Source organism: Barbus barbus (genome assembly GCF_936440315.1).
Source record: "Barbus barbus genome assembly, chromosome: 3".
Lineage (NCBI taxonomy): Eukaryota > Metazoa > Chordata > Actinopteri > Cypriniformes > Cyprinidae > Barbus > Barbus barbus.
Window position 1 is genome coordinate 29,129,185 of NC_136731.1, and position 20,608 is coordinate 29,149,792.

Below are 20,608 nucleotides of genomic sequence, written 5' to 3' on the forward strand. Positions count from 1 at the left end.
CCAACCAATCCCGCATTGAACGGGCTATCGTCACCATGACGACCAGTTCTGGAAAATTAGCAAGTGGCAGGGGTCCAGGAGTTCACCCCGGTTTGCGTGAGATGCACGCTTCCCACCTCCTCCTCGGATTGCCTGGCGATCGATAAATGAAGTTGGACAGTGTGTAAGAGTCTTGATTGGAAGCGGCAAGACGTGATTGTATACTTGTTGCATTGATTATGTTTAAGCAGTGCGTCAGTGACTAATGTGGACGGAAAACGTCCATCATCTTCTTATCTCCATGGAGGCCGTTTCTCGGGGATGTGCTTCAAGCTGTTGATTTTCAGGCTAGTCAGAGGGACGGGGAGGCCTGTCACCTCAATCCCCAGTGAGCGCAGGCGTTCTGCAGATAAACTCGAAGCAACAAGGTCCACAACAAGTCCTGATATCTGCTGTCAGTGTTTCCCACCATGTTTGTGTTTCGCTTGGCTGAGCTACATCTGCTTTCTGATCCCATTCTTTCAGATGTGTAAAGTAACGGATTACCTGCCTTGCTGAAAAGACCAGCATGAATTTCCATTATGCATCGATCTGGGGTGCATTTCCCAAAGGCATCAGTAGCCATCTATGGTGGCAAGATTCATCATTTTCAACATAGTTCAACATAGTTTCTTGAATCCATAGTTCCAAAGAACATTTGCAAATAGCATCCCAAACTTGTGTGGTTGAAACTACAGCTCTCGGCCTGTGGTTACAAGCATAGTGTCTTGTTATTATGACATGTGGACTTAAATAGATCATGCACTTAAGCAAAATAAGCAGCTTAACATGCAGTATAATCTGTATCTGTAATTCCATACGTTTACAAATTTAATTCTATTTCTGATATTTTTAGGAGAATTAAAGTGGCATTTTTGAGTGCACATGTGCGTATGCAAGTCATTAACAACAGTTCTAACCAACGTGGTTTTGAATGGCGTGCAATAAAGTTCATATGTGTTCTGGGAATAGCCGTAACTAGCTTGGTTGTTTCTCCAATGCATCGTACAACGATAGTTGAGCAACAGGTTTCAATGTCATTGTAGGGGAAACACACCCCAGGTTAGTGCTAGTTTGGTACTAGCCAACTAGTGAAACATCAAAGTAATGTTTATCAGCAAATTTATCTGGAGAAGCTGGTTGGTTCACGTTAAGTATACTAAATATTTACATATTTATGTATTTATTAAAAATATCCTGCAATTGTACTTTTAGTACTGAACTGGTATACATGTTTGCTCAATTGGAGCACCTAATTTTGTTACTTTAATTGTGTGGAAGTAGTGCTGAGATCCAACTAAAGATATACTGAAGTATGTTTGATTGTGCTAAAATGGGACTATTGCAAGTTTACTTCAGGTACACTTTAAATATGTTACATTTAAAGACCGACGTTATTTAAAGATCATACTATTCTCATCAATAGTGACATTAAAACAATTTCTAGGCTTAATATTAAGAAATGTGCATTGTGCACAAGTAGCCCTCCAAAACTGTTTAATTATTATTTTTATATCAGTAAGTCTCGAGCAATATGTCAGTAAATATGTTAATAGATTTGAATTATACTTAGTGTGAAATAAATGTGTTTTAAATATATTACTTTTTTACTTGTCATTTTAAATATATTCATTAACATATAAATTTTTTATGTTGCAATTTGGATAATTGTTTCAGTGAATATTTTCTCTTATTATTGTTTGGTTGAATTGAGTTCATTATCGTTGAATTCATTCATTCATTGAATTCATTATTCACGATTATTATCATTTCTGTTATAAGTCATTATTTGTGGTATTCAGAAGAAGGTGTAGAGCACATCCCAAGTGGCAACTGTTATAATGTATTATCGTTCATATTAGTGTTCACATAGAATACAGAAGTTAACCTTTACTGTCATGGCAAAATATTTTTTACTTCTCTTAAAACTAAGCGTTGTCTGAAAGTAAAAGCTTCATACTAATTTGTCCTCATGTCAGCACTGCTCTCAGTTTCAGCCTAAATTTGACAATTTGACAGTTTATTACCACTTCTCCATTTATCTATGTTTCAGGAATTACATGTCAACCCAAAACAAGCGTTTGCTGGATGCCTGTCAAAGATCTCTCAATGTTGCTCATCTTATCTTATTAGTGTGAATAAGCAGCACTCCAGAGGTCCAGTTAAGATGTGCTTTAAGCATATATGTGATAATGATTACAGTGAAATAAAAAAAACAAATCTGTCCCACACTTGGCTAGAAGGGAAACTCTTTTGTGTAATTAAATGTAAACAAGGGTGAAATGTTCCGCAACTGAACTGATCTGTCTCTATTTCCAGGGTTGCTAGGGGAGACGGGGAGTTCTTTGACCGCATGAATAAAATCCTCCAGAAACAGGATAGTCTGCTGTCTGCTGGCCAAACTGAGGTAGCCACATTCTTCAAAAGATTGCATCCCTGCTTTTACCAAGGTGTATCCCTGTCACCACATTCCCTGTGTGCTGAAGAATCAGGTCATATTAAAGCAGTTCTTTCTCCTGAGCATTCAGCATTCACCCTCCCTCTTCCCCTCATATAAAGACAGCGTCATAGTTAATGTGCTTGAATTAGATATTTATTGAAGAGCGTTCCTCTCCTACTGTTTTCGCAGTAAATGCTGAAATGGACTGCAGTCAATGCTGGCTGAGTAGAAATTTGCCTCCAAAGGGTTCTGGGTGATAAAAGCATTAACTATTATAATGGGTAGTATTGTATACTCACTATTGAATAATCCTACAGAAATGGCATCCTTAAGATCTAATCACGCAATTAATGTATGAAATTATGCTTTTTCGCATCGTTATTGAACACAGTAATCCAAGATTCATCATCTTTGTGCAAACCTTGATGTATAGAAACATATTTTCTCCATTATCCCTTGATGCATGAAGTAGTTAAAGTATAATTTTTACTTGCAAATAAGAATATTGACATTACATATGAAGGACTGAAGAAAGGATGTATGTTCTTAAGCAATCCCTTGCATTCATTTCTCTTTATGTCATTGAGATTTTTGTGCTGTCTTGCTTGAACAGGTCATGCCACAACATATAATTCGGCTAAAGGTCAGGGCCCGTATTCATGAAGAATTTTAGTGCTAAGAGTTGCTCCTAGTAACAAAATTCTACGAAAATTCTTAGAAATGTGGGCGTTTCCTCTTAAAATTAAAGAAAAGATCCTAGTAAAGAAAAAAGTAATTCAGAAAGCATCTTAACCCTTAAAAGAGGTCTTAAGGTCCAAAATTGTTAGTAGTACGGACGAGGACTTTTAAGGGGCTTAAGAGTTTCTTTAGCAGCGGAGAAAATGGACGAAACATGAAGAGGGAGAAGAAATGTGTTGCACACAATGCATGACAGTGAGTTAATAAGACACTACACATTAGATCGTGCAGGGATCATGTTTGTGACTGATCTTATTAAAGACACGCTAACATCTCAGACACCGCGCAGAATTGCCATAGCGCCAGAAATCACTACATTAACATATTTGGCAACTGGAAAAATGCATCTATGCAGCAGTGATGATTTGGGTCTGTTACAGCACTTATTAAGCTTAGATGTCTCTGTTCATTTCCTATAAAACAGTAAGTATGCAGGGCCGATGCCAAGGGGCGTCGCGGGCCGTGCCCCCCCAAACGAGTTACTGCCCCCCCCCCCCCCACCCCCCACTACTTTCCATCCTCTCCCCTCCTTGCTGAACGCGATCGATTTTGAAAGCGAAAGTTACCGATAAAACAGCGCACATAAAGCGATTGCACGCTTTAGCAAGCGTCAGCCACTACACGAGATCACAGATTGCAGCACCCCCCCCACCCCCGACAAACAAACACACACACACACACACACACCCTAGAAATTTAAATGCCCCCCCGATGGAGGTGCCCTGGCGCCGGCTCTGTAAGTATGACAGCATGGTAAATAAAGAATATATATGCATATATGTGTGTGTGAGAAAGAGAGAGAGGAAAAATTATGCCTGTAATTTCAAAGTGAAGGCTTATAATAAACCCTACTCAGCGCTCTTTTATTTCCTTCTTGACAACCAACCAATCTCAGTCTTCAAAAGACGGTGTCATTCCTAGCAACGGGGTCAGCCCCGCCTCCTCACTAAAATAAATGTTAAGAAAATAAATTGTCAAGACTCCTAGTTAGAAATTTTTAAGCTAAAATAGGAGCTCTCTGAGAGGATTCTTAGAATCTTTAGGAATATGGGCCCAGGACTTTTACTTGACCATTGTGTCACAAGCTGGCTCATGGCCTGTGGCAAAAATGAGGGGACACAAACAAGAAGTATAGGCCAAAAAAGGTTGTCTTTATTGTAAATCAAAACTATTAACTTTAAACAAAGAAAAGGAAATGAGGTCTGGAAATGTCATAATGTAAGGTGTATGTAAAATGCATGGATGCGTGAATCCGTGTGTGTACATGACTGAGTGGAAAAACTAAGACATAACTATAAAGGAACAAACAAAACAGGATCATACCTGGAGGAGCAGAGAGAGAGAGAGTGGTTAGTGAAGCAGTTTAAATACCCTGAGCCCAGGTGGCTCCAATCACTAACGACGCTCCTCTGCCTGCAGGAGGAACCGCCCCTGCAAAGCAGAGGAGGGGCTGTGACAATTGGAAAACACGAAATTTCTCTGTTTGCGCCACTCCATTATTGATTTACTTGTGTGTTTAGGATCATTAGCATTGCAATGCATGACCTACACACCTTCACCTCGAGGACAGATATCCTGACATTCACTAGTACATTTTTCTTTATAAGTCAAGTCAGGTTTAATGCCATTCTTCTCATTATAGTCCAACTGTAAGGAAAAACAATAATATGTAATTACTCCACAACCTTATAGTGAAAGTAGCAATGGTATGAGAAAATGTCATGTAATAATAGTAATACATGTCAGCTAACCTAATTGACATGCAAAAATAATAAATGCAAAGAGACTAAATGCAGTGCAGAATGAAATACAATGCCTAGTGAGATTGGATACAAAGCAGACAGAGAAATCCACAAGCGTCAGCCGGCGGTACTGCCGTGGAGATGAAGAGTACAATTAGGATTCATTATGCCCACAAAGACTGCAAGCTATCCGCTTCTTAAGCTGTAAATCATAATACTCCCACCACCATATGGCACGTCTGCTGTGAGGGTCTGAAGTCAGAATTTGCTGTTTTGCTGTGGTCAAAAATAACTTTTCCATTTATGCTGTAAAGTTCAAATTTGATCTCTTCACTCTGGTGGATGTGTCTGGACCATTCTGGTGGTCTTTAACAAAGATGAAATGGGCTGCACTATTCTTTTTGACAAGCAGAGAATCCCTCCTTAATAACTTCCCACGCGCACATCTCTGGCTCAGTGTTTTTACTTAAAGTGCATTCATGAACTTTTGACAGCAGTCAGTGCTAGAGTTATTGCTAGTGAATTGCTGGCTGTTTTCCTAGGATTTTGTGACTGTTGCTGAAATTTTAATTGAATTGGCCACACCCACATGACATTGAATTGGAAATAGAGGAAGTGACGGCTGTGTCCAAATTCAGGGTCTGCATCCTCCTTAGGATCCTTCCTACCCGGTTGAAGGAGGAGGGATCCTCCGACGTCCGCAAAACCCGGAAGTCGGTGTTTGTGAATTTGGACAGCCTACCCTTCTTTCAGTTCCCTCCCACCCGTTGCTCATAACCTGTCGCCTAGCAACCGTGACAGCGCCAAGCAAGAAGCGGGAAAATGGACAAACAAAGAGTTATTCTCCTCATTTTAATTATTTTGGAAGAAATAAAGCAATTAAATAAATTAAATACTTTCTTTGCTCGTTGTCGGAGAGTTTTTTATATCAGACTACAAGACAGTCACATCCAGGTAAGCCATTATAGCCTATTTTTATTTGTTTTTAAGTATTCTACTAATTTCTCCTACAAATTCATTGAGCCGAAGCATAAACTTTAGCTTGTTTTGTCAGAGAAACTCCTCTCCCACTCCGCTACCGCTCGCTTCGTCCGCCATTACGCTCTGCCGAAAAGAATTATGGGATAGGTAGGACGGGAAAGGATCCACCACACCCATCCTTCCAATTCGGGGAAAAGGAGGACGTATTTGTGGGCCGCATTTGAAGGATCCTACGAATTTGGACAGCCTTCGTCGCGGCGCTGTGACGTAACATCCTTCAAATGAGTACTCCGAAGGATGCGGACCCTGAATTTGGACACAGCCGTAATTTAATGAATCACAGTAGAGTGTAACAGTCATGCTCCTGGAAGTAAAAATTCCATTCATTTCCATATGCGAAATTGAATTTAACAATTACTTATAAAAAACAGACTTATTATAAGCTACAAAGTTTAATATATTTTTTTTAATAATCGTGAAATCTTTTGAAATTTAACAACAGAATTCCTGTTGTTTCTCCATCCATTTTTTTTTTTTAAATTTATATCATTCACAATGCTTTATGGGATTATAGTGTCTTCACTAATTAAAGCCATTAAGTACATAATCTTGTACTTTGTGTCCAGTTTTACATTTTTGCTTCAAATCAAAGTTTGTAATGTTGTGATTCACTTCATTGCTGGTTGGTTTGGTTCATGACTTTTTAAAAAAATCCATTTGGGAAAAATGCTGCTGAAAAAGTGGACAGCGCTCAGAAATTCAACAGGCATGGAATTCTTGGAAATTAAGTGTTCTTCCACATTTGTCCAAAAATATACTGAACTATATATGAATTAAATACAAATATATTTTGGTGAAAGTAAAATTGAATTACAATTCTGCATCCCGTTTGCTATTTTGATTCAAATTCAGGAATCAAATTCAAATGGAATGTTTTTTTTTTTTTTTAAATCTTGAATTAATTATAGCACACAAACCTAGTACAGTGAGAATATTAATTAATAACCGTTTGATACCGAATCAGTGCTTTATTCATGGCCCAGTATTGAATACAATGGTAATGATCTATTTTATTTATTTATTTTTCAGATCCTCCCTGAAATAGCTGATTGTGAAGACGTTGATTAGAACATTTGTCTCAAAACACTCCTCTTGGAGAACTGATTATGTTGTAGATTCGCCAAATAAAATGTAATCTATTAGCATAGCTCAAATTAAAACAGGCTCATATTTTGGATCAAATTATCCATTTCTCACAGAGGAGAATTCTGAGGGGCTCATGAACTCTTCTCTTGCCAGCTCATTGCTCTCAACCGGTGAAGCCCTTGAATCTACACGGCTAGAGAGCTGCTTTGAGCTCATTGTTACTCACAATTAATGATCTCCTCACTCATTGATCACCTCACCTGTCATCTTTGTTTCTATTGGTTCTCCATCCTCATGCATTTACAGGAGGAGAGCAGCTGTGCTCCTCCACCCCCGGAGTGCAAAGACCAGGCTTTTGTTCCAGAGAGATCCACCAGAGATGAGGTGAGTCTCCTGGTCATCCTTTCAAAAGCAGCAGTGATTCAGATATCATGATTCCTTCTTGTGGTACTTTGTGGTTTTTCTCCGTTTTGAAATAAATCATTCTGTTATAGCTGGATTTGTTGTATGAGGAGGCGATCTACACCATGGTCAATCGCGTTGGGGTACCGTCGCCAGAATATGTTACCAACGAAGGGGACATTTTTAACTACCTGCAGAAGGTGCAACTTTGTTGTTTTCTCAATAAATTGCATAGTGCATGATTCAAATGCTCCTGTATCCCTCCATAACAACACAAATATCACAATGTGTTTTGTACCTCTGGTGCTTCAAATCCACCAAGACCTAAATAAATATCATGCACTGATTGATTTCTAAATAGAAATGAAAAACACAGAAATCCTTGTTTTATCTTTTGTTTTCAAAGCGCTTGCATTCTTGAAAAAAAAAAGCTAGTCCTTGAAGGGATTGTGGGGGAACGGAGGATTGCACTTGGATGGTGGTGGGGGGGTTTGTTTACTTTGACTTGGTTTTTATGAGTTGAGAGATGCTCTTGTCTCAGACATGATTAAACATCAAAGCCCGTGCCCAATGGGGATTGATGTTCGGTGCTTATATTACACCCATGAAACCCCTGTCACTCCAGAGGAGCCTGACTCCATTCTGAGACCTCTAACACCGAGGTGCAGCAGGTCTTATGTTTGAAGTGTCTGATCTATAATGTTTTTCCTTCGAAAAAAACAAAAAAAAAAAGAAGATTTTTGCCTTAACGGCTGACTGACATAATCAGAGCTTTGATTACCATCACTACTATAAAAGGCAAGAACCCTTTTCTCAAGAATAATGTCTGTCAGCACTCATAACCTTTGAAATTATTTTTTAAAGAGTTAAAATGAGAACAAGGTAGACATGTATAAGTGTCAGTCCTCTGTCGTGTGTGTCATGTGTTCCCGCCTCTTGTATTTGGTTTGTTTCCTGTCCTTGTTTAATGCGATTATTAGTTAATTCTGTTCCAGCTGTGTTTGTGTAATTAACCTGTGTATTTAAGTTCCTGCCTGTTCAGTTTTGTGTCGTCTGGTCTACTCGTTACTCCCCGGTGTTCCTGTCTGTGTCAGCCTTACCTTGTCTTGCCCTGCCTTGTTTGGATTCATTAAAGACTGTTATTTTGAGTTTACATCCTCGTCTCTGTGTTTCTCGTTCATCCTTGCTGTTTGCACCGTGACGTTAAGCAGTTTTTTTTTTTTTGTAGCAGTTTTTGGAGGGCTCAACGGTAAGGATTTTTCTACTACCCTGGTCAGGCCAATTTTCGATCACATTTTTACTTGCCCTGCCAACATTTTTACTGACCCTGCCACAAAAAACAAGTTGTTGTTGTTATTGTTGTTTTCTAGCATTCTGATAAATAACCTTATGTCACCAAAATTTTAACACTTAAGTTTTACAATTATCAGTTCCAATTTTCGATTATACTTGCCAAGATGGATATTTGACATTGTATGTATTTGTCCGTTCAAGCGCAAGAAGATGTGGAAAGAAATAATAATCAGGGGCTCATGCTTTGCCTGAGGCATGGATCTGTGTGCCCGCCTTGCACGCAGAACACACTGAATGGAGTTATTCATGTCTTCTTGTGCTTGAATGCTTTAAAATTATTTTATTGTTCAAATTGGCTGGGTATATTTGTCAGTTAAAGTGCAAGAAGTTTAAAAAAAGAACTCCATTCGGGGTTTGTTCATTGTTTGCACTGTACACACAGAATGCAGTGCATGCATTATGAATTGAGTTTTCTTGCGCATCTTGTGCTTAAATGCTTTAAAATGATAACCTTTCATGATGCATGCTGTGGCCTGATCTGGCCAGTGAGAAATCTGTCAACTGTGCCGAGAGTCTTTCACGCAGTCTTTATTGTCAAGCCCTGTAAACTAAAAGTCAGAGCTTCTGAATCAAGTTGTGCTTATAAGCAATTATTTGACACTTCACTTGGACTCCAGATTAGAGATCCACGAACAACATAAGAGGCTTTTGCACCAAACGTATTCATAGTTCCTATAACTATTGGTAGATGTACCCAATTTTTGGCATGTTTGCACCACAAGGACCGGAAACTATTTCAGTTACAGGAACTCCTTTTGTGGGGACTGCATTAGCTCCTATTTCAGTGTAGGATCTAACCAGGCAGAATAGGAACTTCCAGTGATGTGAGTATACTCTGATTGCACTATGGCATGCCATATGAAACATTGGCACCTGCCATTTTTTCATTAACTCCACAAACATGGAAAACCGCGATAGATGGACTGATGGCGAAATCCAGGCACTTCTCCATTCTCCAATTGTTGACAATGTTGAATGCCATGCTTAGGTGACTATGATGTCTGTCGGTTTACATCACTTCAGAGTTTTTACTGACAGTGCAAATGCAACCAGGAATATGGCCCTGGGGAAAGAGGAAATCGTGAAATGCTTATGTCAGGATTTTTATTCATAAAATCTTCATAAAAATAGCATTTTTTAAAAATAGAAACCACTTACAGTCACTTTCGATCAATTAATTGCATTCTTGCAGAACAAAAATATACATTTCATGTATATACATGTATATACAAAAATATACATAAACAAGACTTGAGACTAAACTGTCAAAGACTTGAAACTGACGTCTGTCATTGCATTACTATAACCATTATACTCAGTCATAAAAACCTCATATTCAAAATGCTATTTTTTTTAGAAACCAATCTTTTCTCTGATCATTCTCTCATTCAGGTCTTTTATATGGGTCATGAGGAGCATGACATCATCCTTCAGAGAGTCAGAGAATCCAAGGTGAGGGTCTCACAGATTTTGTCCAGTACTATAAACATGACTTTCTGCTTCTCAAGCTTTTGTTCTGACAGTCACAGCAATAGTGGTATCTGCTGCCAGCTCGCTATCAAGAGCCAACTTCTTATTTGTTTATAGACAGATTTCACTCTTTTCTTGTTTTGTATGAGTAAAGGTACAATAATTCTTCAACAAGTGGAAAATACTGATATCTATAGAGAACCTCTCTTACTAAACATATGCAGAATCAATGAAAGAAAAAAAAAATAAACAAGTTTTATCTTTTGCAAGACCTAAGAAACTTTGAAATGTCAGAATGAAAGAAGCTCCAGTTACCTCTTGTAACCTCTTACAGGTCTTTGAAAAGAACAGAAAAATGTTGCGTTATTTGAATGTGCATCATAATGATCCGAGCCTTCATTTGAATACCAGTCTCCCACTGCCTGTGTCATACATAATATACTCACCTCTAACATCTGAAAAAGAAAACCTCTATTGAATTCTTTCCTCTCGACAGGCCTTGGCACTACAGCACGGCATGCTTGCATTTATTTTACTGTGCACTCACTCAAGGTGCCGCCACCATGTCGAACAGCAAATGAAACATGCTTAGTTTTTATTACTGCCATGATGTGTTCTAATCCATGTCTGAAACGTTCTTTTGTAGAAAGCCAGCTTTTCTCTCAGGGTCTCTGTAATGAAAGGCAAGAATCTCATGGCGAAAGATGCCAATGGTAAGATGTTTTTGCCTTTTGTGAATATTTGTGTGTTTTGCTTCTAATATCATGTCTTTATGATGTAGTCTGTGGCATTGACTTTTGTTATAGAAAAAAGAACAGAAAGACAAAACATTCACATCTAGACATAATAAATATGTCCCTTAGAAAATCTTCAAAGGACGTTTTATTTATTTGAACTAAATCATCACAGAAATTGTATTAGTTTCAGACTTGATTTTGTCTGCAAAGTTTTATTCTCTTTTTGATGAGCAAAAAAAACACATCACACTCTCAGAATAAAAGGTACAAAGCTGTCACTAGGTTGGTACCATAAGGTAAAAAAGCTAAAAGGTACATCTTTCTATCTTGTTTACCCTTAAATAGTACATATTAGTGTCTTAAAAGTACATGTTAGTCATTTAAATGTACATATTAGTACCTTTTGAAAGGGGACAATTTTGTACCTTTTTTCTGAGTGCATAAATGATCTAACAATAAGACAACACAAAAACATTTCCATTAAAACAGACCATTTGTTTTTATGCTTTGAAATGATTTATCCTGACCTTTACTGAATTTAATTACTAAACATTTTTGTCTATGGGTGCTGTGTAGGCTACAGTGACCCCTACTGCATGCTGGGAATCCTCTTGGGACAGTCGCCCAAAGACACTGAGGAGAAGAAAGAGAGGAAGTTCAGTTTTCGCAAGAGACGGGAAAAGTTAGAGAAGCACTCCAGCGTTAAGGAAGTGCTGGCGGGCCGAGATATCCAGGTGACCGAAGTCAAACCGGAGACTCTTAACCCAGTGTGGAATGAACACTTTGTTTTGTGAGTATCCTTCTGTTAAAATTGAATAGATATTATTAGATGATCTGTGCATGTTTAAATGTGTTTGTTTTCCACAGTGACATTGATGATGTTCACAATGACCTGCTCCATCTGGACATATGGTAAGATGCATCAACATATGTTCTTCAGAATGAGAACAGTCATTTCTGTTTTTCTCACTGAAAAATTGTTTTTTATTTTCCACCCAAGGGATCACGATGATGATGTTTCTGTTGCGGAAGCCTGTAAGAAGCTGAATGAAATCAGTGGATTCAGAGGAATGGGCAGGTAGGTCACACAACAACTGTCTGTTGTCTTAAAGCTAATGAGCCTGAGATATGTCTGACAAATTCTCTGCAAATACTGGTTCAAATGCCTGCTGAATGTATGACTCAAATGGTTGCATCATAATGTTAGATATTTCAAGCAAATTGCCAAATCCGTGAGGTCTAACGGGGCCACTGCATCAGGAAGCGAGGAGAATGCTGATGACTTCCTGGGTTGCATCAACATCCCGTTGAATGTGAGTTCTAATTCTACACACTTTAATTTCTATAACAGTAAGGCAACTCATTGTGTTTGTCATTGAATCTTCTTTTGGATCACTTTCTCTCTCGCTAGGAGATCCCAGTCGTTGGTTATGATAAATGGTTTAAGCTGGAGCCCAGATCCAGCGCCTCTAAAGTTCAAGGAGAATGTCACCTGATTCTTCGCCTCTTTACCACTCAGGTACTGCTGTTCACCTGAGATGTAGCATCATTCATTAAAGGGATAGTAACCCTAAAAATGGAAATTATATTGTTATTTATTCACCGTTATTTATTACAAAGTCTGCATGACTTGCATTATTTTGTGGAACACAAAAGTAGGATGTTGAAGAATACTTTTCCATCTACTTATTCAATGTGCTATTCAGTAATTGTGGAACTCGAAAACCCAGTTCCCTATTTACTTGCATTAAATGGACAAGAGTAGCGAGTACACTGCTGTTCAAATGTTTCGGATCAGTAAGATTTTTTAAAATAAAATAATTTTTCAGCAAGGATGCATTAAATTGATCAAAAGTGACTGTAAATATATATATAATGCTGCATTTAAATTATATTGAAATTAAATTATATTTAAAACAAATCTTCTTTTGAAATTAAAATTTTTCTAAGAATTCTGAGCAAAAAATCCAGTATCACATTTTCCACAAAAATATTAAGCAATTTTCAACATTTAGAAAAATAAGAAACGCTTCTTGAGCAGCAAATCAGCCAATTTCTATTTTCTAATGGCTGTTGAAAATTTAGCTTTGCATCATAAGAATAAATTACATTTTAAAATATGTTAAAATAGAAAATATTTTAAATTGTAAGATTTCAAAACATTACAGTTTTTACAAACAAAAAGAGTCTTCTTTTTAGAAACATTACAAAAATGTTTCTCCAAACTTTTGAAAGGTAGAGTACAACCCGAATTCCGGAAATGTTGGGATGTTTTTTAAATTTGAATAAAATTTAAACTAAAAGAATTTCAAATCACATGAGCCTATATTGTATTCATAATAGAACATAGATAACATAACAAATGTTTAAACTGAGAAATTTTACAATTTTATGCACAAAATAAGATCATTTCAAATTTGATGCCTGCTACATGTCTCAAAATAGTTGGGACGGGGGCATGTTTAACATGGTGTAGCATCTCCTCTTCTTTTCAAACAGTTTGAAGACGTCTGGGCATTGAGGTTATGAGTTTCTGGAGTTTTGGTGTTGGAATTTGGTCCCATTCTTGTCTGATATAGGTTTCTAGCTGCTGAAGAGTTTGTGGTCGTGTTAGATGTATTTTTTGTTTAATGATGTGCCAAATGTTCTCTATAGGTGAAAGTTCTAGATTGCTGGCAGGCCAATTCAGCATCCGGACTCTTCTACTATGAAGCTATGCTGTTTTAATAGCTGCAGTATGTGGTTTTGCGTTGTGCTGTTGAAATACACAAGGTCTTCCCTGAAATAGACGTCATCTGTAGGGTAGCATATGTTGCTCCAAAACCTTTATATACCTTTCAGCATTCATAGTGCCTTCCAAAACATGCAAGCTGCCCATATCGTATGCACTTATGCACCCCCATACCATCAGAGATGCTGGCTTTTGAACTGAATGCTGATAACACGCTGGAAGGTCTCAGTCCTCTTTAGCCCGGAGGACACTGTGTCCGTGATTTCCAACAAGAATGTCAAATTTGGACTCGTCTGACCATAGAACACTCTTCCACTTTAAAACAGTCCATTTTAAATGAGCCTTGGCTCACAGGACACGACAGCGCTTCTGGACCATGTACACATATGGCTTCCTTTTTGCATGATAGAGATTTAGTTGGCATCTGCAGATGGCACAGCGGATTGTGCTTACCGACAGTGGTTTCTGGAAGTATTCCTGGGCCCATTTAGTAATGTCAATGACAGAATCATCCCGATGAGTGATGCAGTGTCGTCTGAGGCCCCGAAGACCACGAGCATCCAACAAAGGTCTTCAACCTTGTCCCTTACACACAGCGATTTCTCCAGTTTCTCTGAATCTTTTGATGATGTTATGCACTGTAGATGATGAGATTTGTAATGCCTTTGTAATTTGACGTTGAGGAACGTTGTTTTTAAAGTATTCCACAATCTTTTTACGCACTCTTTCACAGATTGGAGAGCCTCTGCCCATCTTTACTTCTGAGAGACTCTGCTTTTCTTAGACATCCCTTTTATAGCTAATCATGTTGCAGACCTGATGTCAATGAACTTAATTAGTTGCTAGATGTTCTCCCAGCTGAATCTTTACAAAATGTCATGCTTTTTCAGCCCTTTGTTACCCCCATCCCAGCTATTTTGAGACCTGTAGCAGGCATCAAATTTGAAATGAGCTCATTTTGTGCATAAAATTGTAAACATTTCTCCATTTAAACATTTATGTTATATATGTTCTATTGTGAATAAAATATTGGCTCATGTGATTTGAAATTCTTTTAGTTATAATTTTATTCAAATTTGATAAACGTCCCAACATTTCCGGAATTCGGGTTGTACATTCAGCATTTTTGAAAGACAAAATGGCTGAATTGTCCTTCAAGGTTATAAAATTCCTATTCCTCTTCATAATATTTATTAATCACTCCTACTTCTACTCAACAGAGAGACACAGCCTTGAGTAAAATGGCCTCCAATGTGACCATTCACAAGAAGATGTTGAGCCAGATTCTGGACTATGAACATAATCAAATTCAGGTTGCACTTTTTTTTATTTGCCTAGCAATCATCTGCATCAAGCTTAGAGCTTATTATAACTAGTAGCATTTTAATTGCAGAAAGAGCCTTATAACTGGAATGGACAAGTGTGTGTGGCTGCATGGACTGTGCTGTCCCATCATGCAGTGCAGGCCGACCTCTCCCCTCTGCAGCAGGCCATCATGTGCGTATTAAACATCAAACCTGTAGTGAGATCATAGCTCATTTGTGACATGACACGCAGTCAGCGTGTTTATTGACAGGATGTGCACAACAGCATGAAAAGAGCAAATGCTTATAACACCAAGACCCATCCTGATAATCGCTGCATGCTTCAGCTACACACGCCTGCCAACAGTGAGACTGACACTAGTGTGTAAAACAGATGTTTTTCCATGTGTTTGCAGCCGTTGGCAGTGTTACAGCAGCCATCACCTTTCTCAGAGAATGAGCTACGCTCTGCTCCTCAGGCTGCTGAAAACCGTGGAGGCAGAGTGGGAGGATACCGCTGTGCACGGGGAGCTGGTGGGTTTTTACAACAGCTCGCTGACCCTGAATGTCTGGGCACAGAGACCGGAGATCACTCTGGGGCTCAGTGCTTTTTGGTGTTTTACACATTGCGCTGCAGAAAAATATTTTCTTAATCAGCATTTTTGTTCTTGTTTTCCAGTAAAATGCTTATGCTTGTAGAATGAGACACGTTTAGTTAAGAAGCAAATTTGCATGATATTGAGATTTGTTGCCTGAGAATATTTGAAAGCAATATTTTTGTTTTAAGCATAAAACTAATACAATGTATTGAGGTTTATGTTTATAAAAAGTCATTATGTATGAATATCCTTTACAATTTTTGCTTAAATGTGAAGTATGCGCTACTACTGTCATATTATCAAACAAAATTTCCCAACAGTTATTCTTATCCTTACAATATCTAGCAGAAACCTGAGTTTAGCTTACCTGTCAAGAAGAAACTCCACAAGTTTAGTGTCTCGATTTAAACTCAAACAATCCATCAAATTCCTCCATATTTTAAAAGCACTGCTAAAATTCACCCATTTACCCATTATTTTACCCTGAGCCATGGCTAGACACCTACTAGCTCAGCCTGCTATACAATAGCCATGCCCCAAGCTCTCGCTATTGGTTGAAATGGAAAAAGATCTGTGTTGGCCACTGGCCAGTGTTTACAGTTTTGGTGAGGTAAAACCCACGAATGGAACATTTAGTAACCAATAAAGTACACTCTTAATTAAAATGGTTCTAAACCGAACCAAATTTGGATTCTTTGGTTGTAATAATAGTAGAACCCTTTTGTGCTAAATAGGACCCTTTTTATACGGTTCCATAAGTATCCATGATTTGAAAGTACTATAAAGGACCTATTAAACAAGTAATTTAAAAAAATCTACCAATATGGATCATAAATTCAATATCTCTGTCACTTATTTAATGGAGAATTGGAGATAATTATCCTTAACTGAAGAGAGCTGGTCACAGTTACATGTTCTGTTAAACTACAGAGAGAAAATGACATGATTGGTAGGAAACTAGTTACAATTTGAAAGTTAAAATTAATAGTAATTTTTAAAACGGAAATGTACCAGTCAAGAGTGTGTTGACAGTCAGTCTGTGTAGCTGGATAGCTGAGCTCCAGAAAATCAATGAGGTGACTTTGACAGTTACAGAATTGAAAAACAAAAAAGTGGCAAAAAAGAACCATAATCTTTAACTCAAAGAACATTTCAACAGCAAAGGGTTCTTTGGGCTTATATGGTTATAAAAAGTTATACTAGCAATACTAACAGTAATACTGTTAAAAATAACCTTATTTCTTACGAGTGTAGATTAAGAGGATGTATTTTTTTTAATGAAATAAACTTCACCTTTAAGTACATTTATATTTCTTAATATATTTTAGATATTTTATTGGAAAAACAAAACAAAAACAGGACATGATTTTGCATTTGAAAGGCACTGGATAGTTTGCTAGACATGTTTTTTTAAAAGTTTAATTTGTTTTAACTTCTTTTTAGAATGTGGTGTCCCATGTCGACTTTGTTGCATTGTCAATGTTTGCACAAACATGACTCCTTTTTTGTAAACTAGGTTTATTATATTCAGCGCTATTTGTGGTGTAGTTAATGTTCCGTAAAGTGCTTGCAGAGTTGCGCATTGCAGATTGCAATTGGTGCGTAATACCTTCAGCGAATCGGGTGCTAAAACAATGCAGTCGGCGTGTGCAAATAAACAGCGCTATCAGCAGGTGTAATTAATTTTCCATGAATTCCCCCCTAAGGCTCTAGTTTGGAACTAATTCTTTTCATCTGGGTCCAGTCTGTAATTATGTGTTTCTGAGTGCAGGAGGGTCTGTTGGCAGAGAGCTTCACACTTTACTGTGATTACTGCCTGTCTCAAATGAAGAGTATGCGTCAAGTATTCCCCTGCAACAACTCTGCTGCCATCATACGCTGTGAGCTTATGCTGAGGTGAATTCACACACACACACAGGCTACAAAGACTCATGACCTCACACATATGTTCACAGGAGCTGGCATTCATACGATCGATTTCCAGGCCAAAGGACCAAAATAAAACCATTTCAATTCAGATATTTCTGCCATCAATTGCAGTAGCTGTGTCTGGGAGCGCATGGTGATCTGCCCTTTTGGACTCCTGTGGGTAGATCTGTATTGGGTAGTGGGACACACAAAAATTGACATCTTGTGGGCATTTCTAGTGTTACTACTACAATGTAGTACAGTATACTGGGCTCAGAGACACACTTAACACACAAACAATTCATGTAGTTTCCACATGGTGTTGTTGAATCTGTTCTTTGGATATTGATCTGCTGTGTGTATGTGTGCCTTAGGAGCATTGGTCACCTGCAGTCAATGGCAGCCTTTAGAGCCGTGTGTTCAAACCGCAGCGAACTGCACTTGGAAATAGCAACAGTTATAAAGGTAATAAGGTGATACCGACATACAACAGTGAGACGTGCACTGGTTCCAAAAGGTATTTGGACACTGAAGCCACACTTGTCAAAATGTAGACTACTGTTCAAAAGTTTGGGGTAAATAAGCTCTGCTGAAAAAAACAATAGACACCATTACAAAATTTGTAATGGTTTTACTGGTTATAATGGGACTTTTATTGGTTTTAATGGAAACTGTAATGGACCCTGTGGGTTTCTAATTGGTCACCTTCTATTGGTGGCTTGTTACATTTTTACATAACTATTTTTTAATGGTTTTAATGGTTAAAAGTTTGGTTTGCAATGTTTGTAATGGTATTTGTAGTGGAAACCATTAGAAATTTCTGTGATGGTTTCTGCTGTTTGTGTTTGTTCTTTTTCAGCTGGGAAAATTTTATTTAGCCAGGACACATTAAATTGACCAAACATGACAGAAATCTGTTGTAACATTTTAAATGGCTATACCTTTTCAAATAAATGCTGTTATTTTTAAACTTCCATTTCATCAAAGAATCCTAAACAAATGTATCACGGTTTCCACAAAAATATCGAGCAGCACTACTGTTTTCAACATTGATAATAAGAAATATTTCTTGAGTATCATATAAACATTTTAGAATTATTTTTAAAGGATCATGTGTCACTGAAGACTAGAGTAATGATGCTGAAAATTCAGCTTTGATGTGTTTTAACACAAAACGTTTGTTAGGTTTCAAATTGTAAAATGATAAATACATTGTTCAAAATACAGGCAAAAGTATTGTAATACTTTCTGGTTGCCAAACATAGAATATACTTCTTGTGATGAAGTACACCTGTGGTTGATATATTATACCTTTGTGAACTGGAGAGGAAATGACTTCATACATCTTGAGAGACCAGATGGTTAAAGGTCATGGCTCTGAGAAACGCTCTTGCAGATGCTACTTGATTTTATATTTTGTATTGAATGCAGCAACATTTCTACAGTTAGTTTGATTTATGTGTCCAAAATTGTCCAAAATGCTTTTGGGGCCACTCTACACAGTGATTTTAAATAGTTAATATTTTACTAAATTATGGATACATTTGTATATTACTACTATTTTTTTATTTATTGTTTCTTTGTTTGTTCCTGACTTTAGAGAGGTACAGTTGAGTGGTATGAAGGAATAATATCAAACATAAAACCTGATGAAGGTGTAAGTATTGATTTAATTACCATTTAAAAGTGTTTTCAAATGTAGTTCCAACCATTTATCTACAGCACAAAGAAAGCTTGGAAACCAATATGAATATAGTTTCAGTGGAACTTTATATCAAGACTTATATTAGCATATAATATAAAACTGGAACAAACAGAAAATTTTGTACTGTACAGGATGTCTACATTCATACTGCTGTAGTTAAAGCATCTGTCGTTTCGCCGTTGCTCATAACTGAACAAGAAAGCATTGGTCAGGCATTTCAGTAGCTGATGTATCTGTTGTCTGCACATCTCTACAGACTCTAGAGGAGCAGCTGAGGCGTTTGGTTATGGTGGTGGATGCAGTATGTGCTGATGTGCAGAGAGGAGAAAATGTCTACAACAAGCTTTATTACAGGTATCTTTAGACATGTGCAATTTCAGAATTGCAAAAAATAATGACTATTTTCAAACAGGATTCCAAAGCATGCTCCCTGCCCACCATTGGTCGGTCAAATAGTCCCACTACAAACTCACGCCAAGTCAGGATTGCTGTGTTGGGCAGAACTAACAGAACAATGTTTTGATTACCCTGCAGAGACAAAGCATTTAGGAAAACCAGCCTAAGAATAGCTTATTTAAATCACACTTAATTTTTAATGAGATGGGTTGGGACACAACAACAATGAAACAAGCTTAAAAAAGAACATAGAAAAAGTTTTTTTTTTGTCTCGTCTTTCAGCTCTGTGAAGGTTGACTTCTTCAGCATCTCCTACCGGCAGTTAGAGAAGCTTGTAAGTTTGAGCACCCCTGGGAACGCTTAAAAATAAGTCTTTCCTCGATAAACAGGAGTCAGGTGATGGAGCTTTAATGTTGTGCTGTGTCTCCAGGTGGCAGATGACGTGAATGTAGCAATGGAGCGAGTGTGTGGGAACCTGGAGCAGGAGAGTTCACGACTCACCCAAACCATGGGAGAGACCCTTTTTGAGCTCTACATGTCTCTGAAGTCCCTCAAACGCTTCAGGGAGTTTCTGCCTCTTAAGTTAGTCACTGAGTTCCTCTTAATCCATCAGCATGAGAGCTAATTCATCAGCTAGACTAATTAAAAGAGTGAATGTACATGAGCATAGATTGTTTATAGATTGATGATTCTACTAATTGACAAGGTTATATACTCTTGAGTGAGCCTAATGACTTAGTCATAACTGGTGATTCACACGTGGACATTTATTTTCAGAGACACTAAGATGTTGGCTCTAACTGGATTTCACAACTGGCTCAAGACCTCTATTCATAAATGGCTGCAGATTGTACATGAAAGATCCACTGACAGGATCCGCAAAGCTGTGGAAATGGATCAGGTGAGTTGGAGGCCAAACTAAAGCATTATAGCATAAT

The 20,608-nt window shown here is 37.8% G+C and overlaps 1 protein-coding gene across 1 annotated transcript in view; it reads left to right on the forward strand.

Moving 5' to 3' along the window:
- Positions 1-20,608, forward strand: part of LOC306849703 (BAI1-associated protein 3-like) — a gene marked incomplete at both ends in the record, with an annotated part of 59,349 nt that overhangs the window by 21,264 nt on the left and 17,477 nt on the right. The window contains 20 exons of the mRNA XM_079384947.1: positions 2,338-2,425; positions 7,372-7,449; positions 7,560-7,667; positions 10,213-10,272; positions 10,937-11,003; positions 11,604-11,817; positions 11,895-11,939; positions 12,028-12,105; positions 12,235-12,340; positions 12,439-12,546; positions 14,979-15,071; positions 15,152-15,255; positions 15,479-15,596; positions 17,433-17,557; positions 17,944-18,034; positions 19,170-19,226; positions 19,531-19,628; positions 19,953-20,004; positions 20,101-20,252; positions 20,448-20,571. Of these exons, the coding sequence (XP_079241073.1) occupies positions 2,338-2,425; positions 7,372-7,449; positions 7,560-7,667; positions 10,213-10,272; positions 10,937-11,003; positions 11,604-11,817; positions 11,895-11,939; positions 12,028-12,105; positions 12,235-12,340; positions 12,439-12,546; positions 14,979-15,071; positions 15,152-15,255; positions 15,479-15,596; positions 17,433-17,557; positions 17,944-18,034; positions 19,170-19,226; positions 19,531-19,628; positions 19,953-20,004; positions 20,101-20,252; positions 20,448-20,571 (1,966 nt within the window). The remainder of the gene's footprint in view (positions 1-2,337; positions 2,426-7,371; positions 7,450-7,559; positions 7,668-10,212; positions 10,273-10,936; positions 11,004-11,603; positions 11,818-11,894; positions 11,940-12,027; positions 12,106-12,234; positions 12,341-12,438; positions 12,547-14,978; positions 15,072-15,151; positions 15,256-15,478; positions 15,597-17,432; positions 17,558-17,943; positions 18,035-19,169; positions 19,227-19,530; positions 19,629-19,952; positions 20,005-20,100; positions 20,253-20,447; positions 20,572-20,608) is intronic.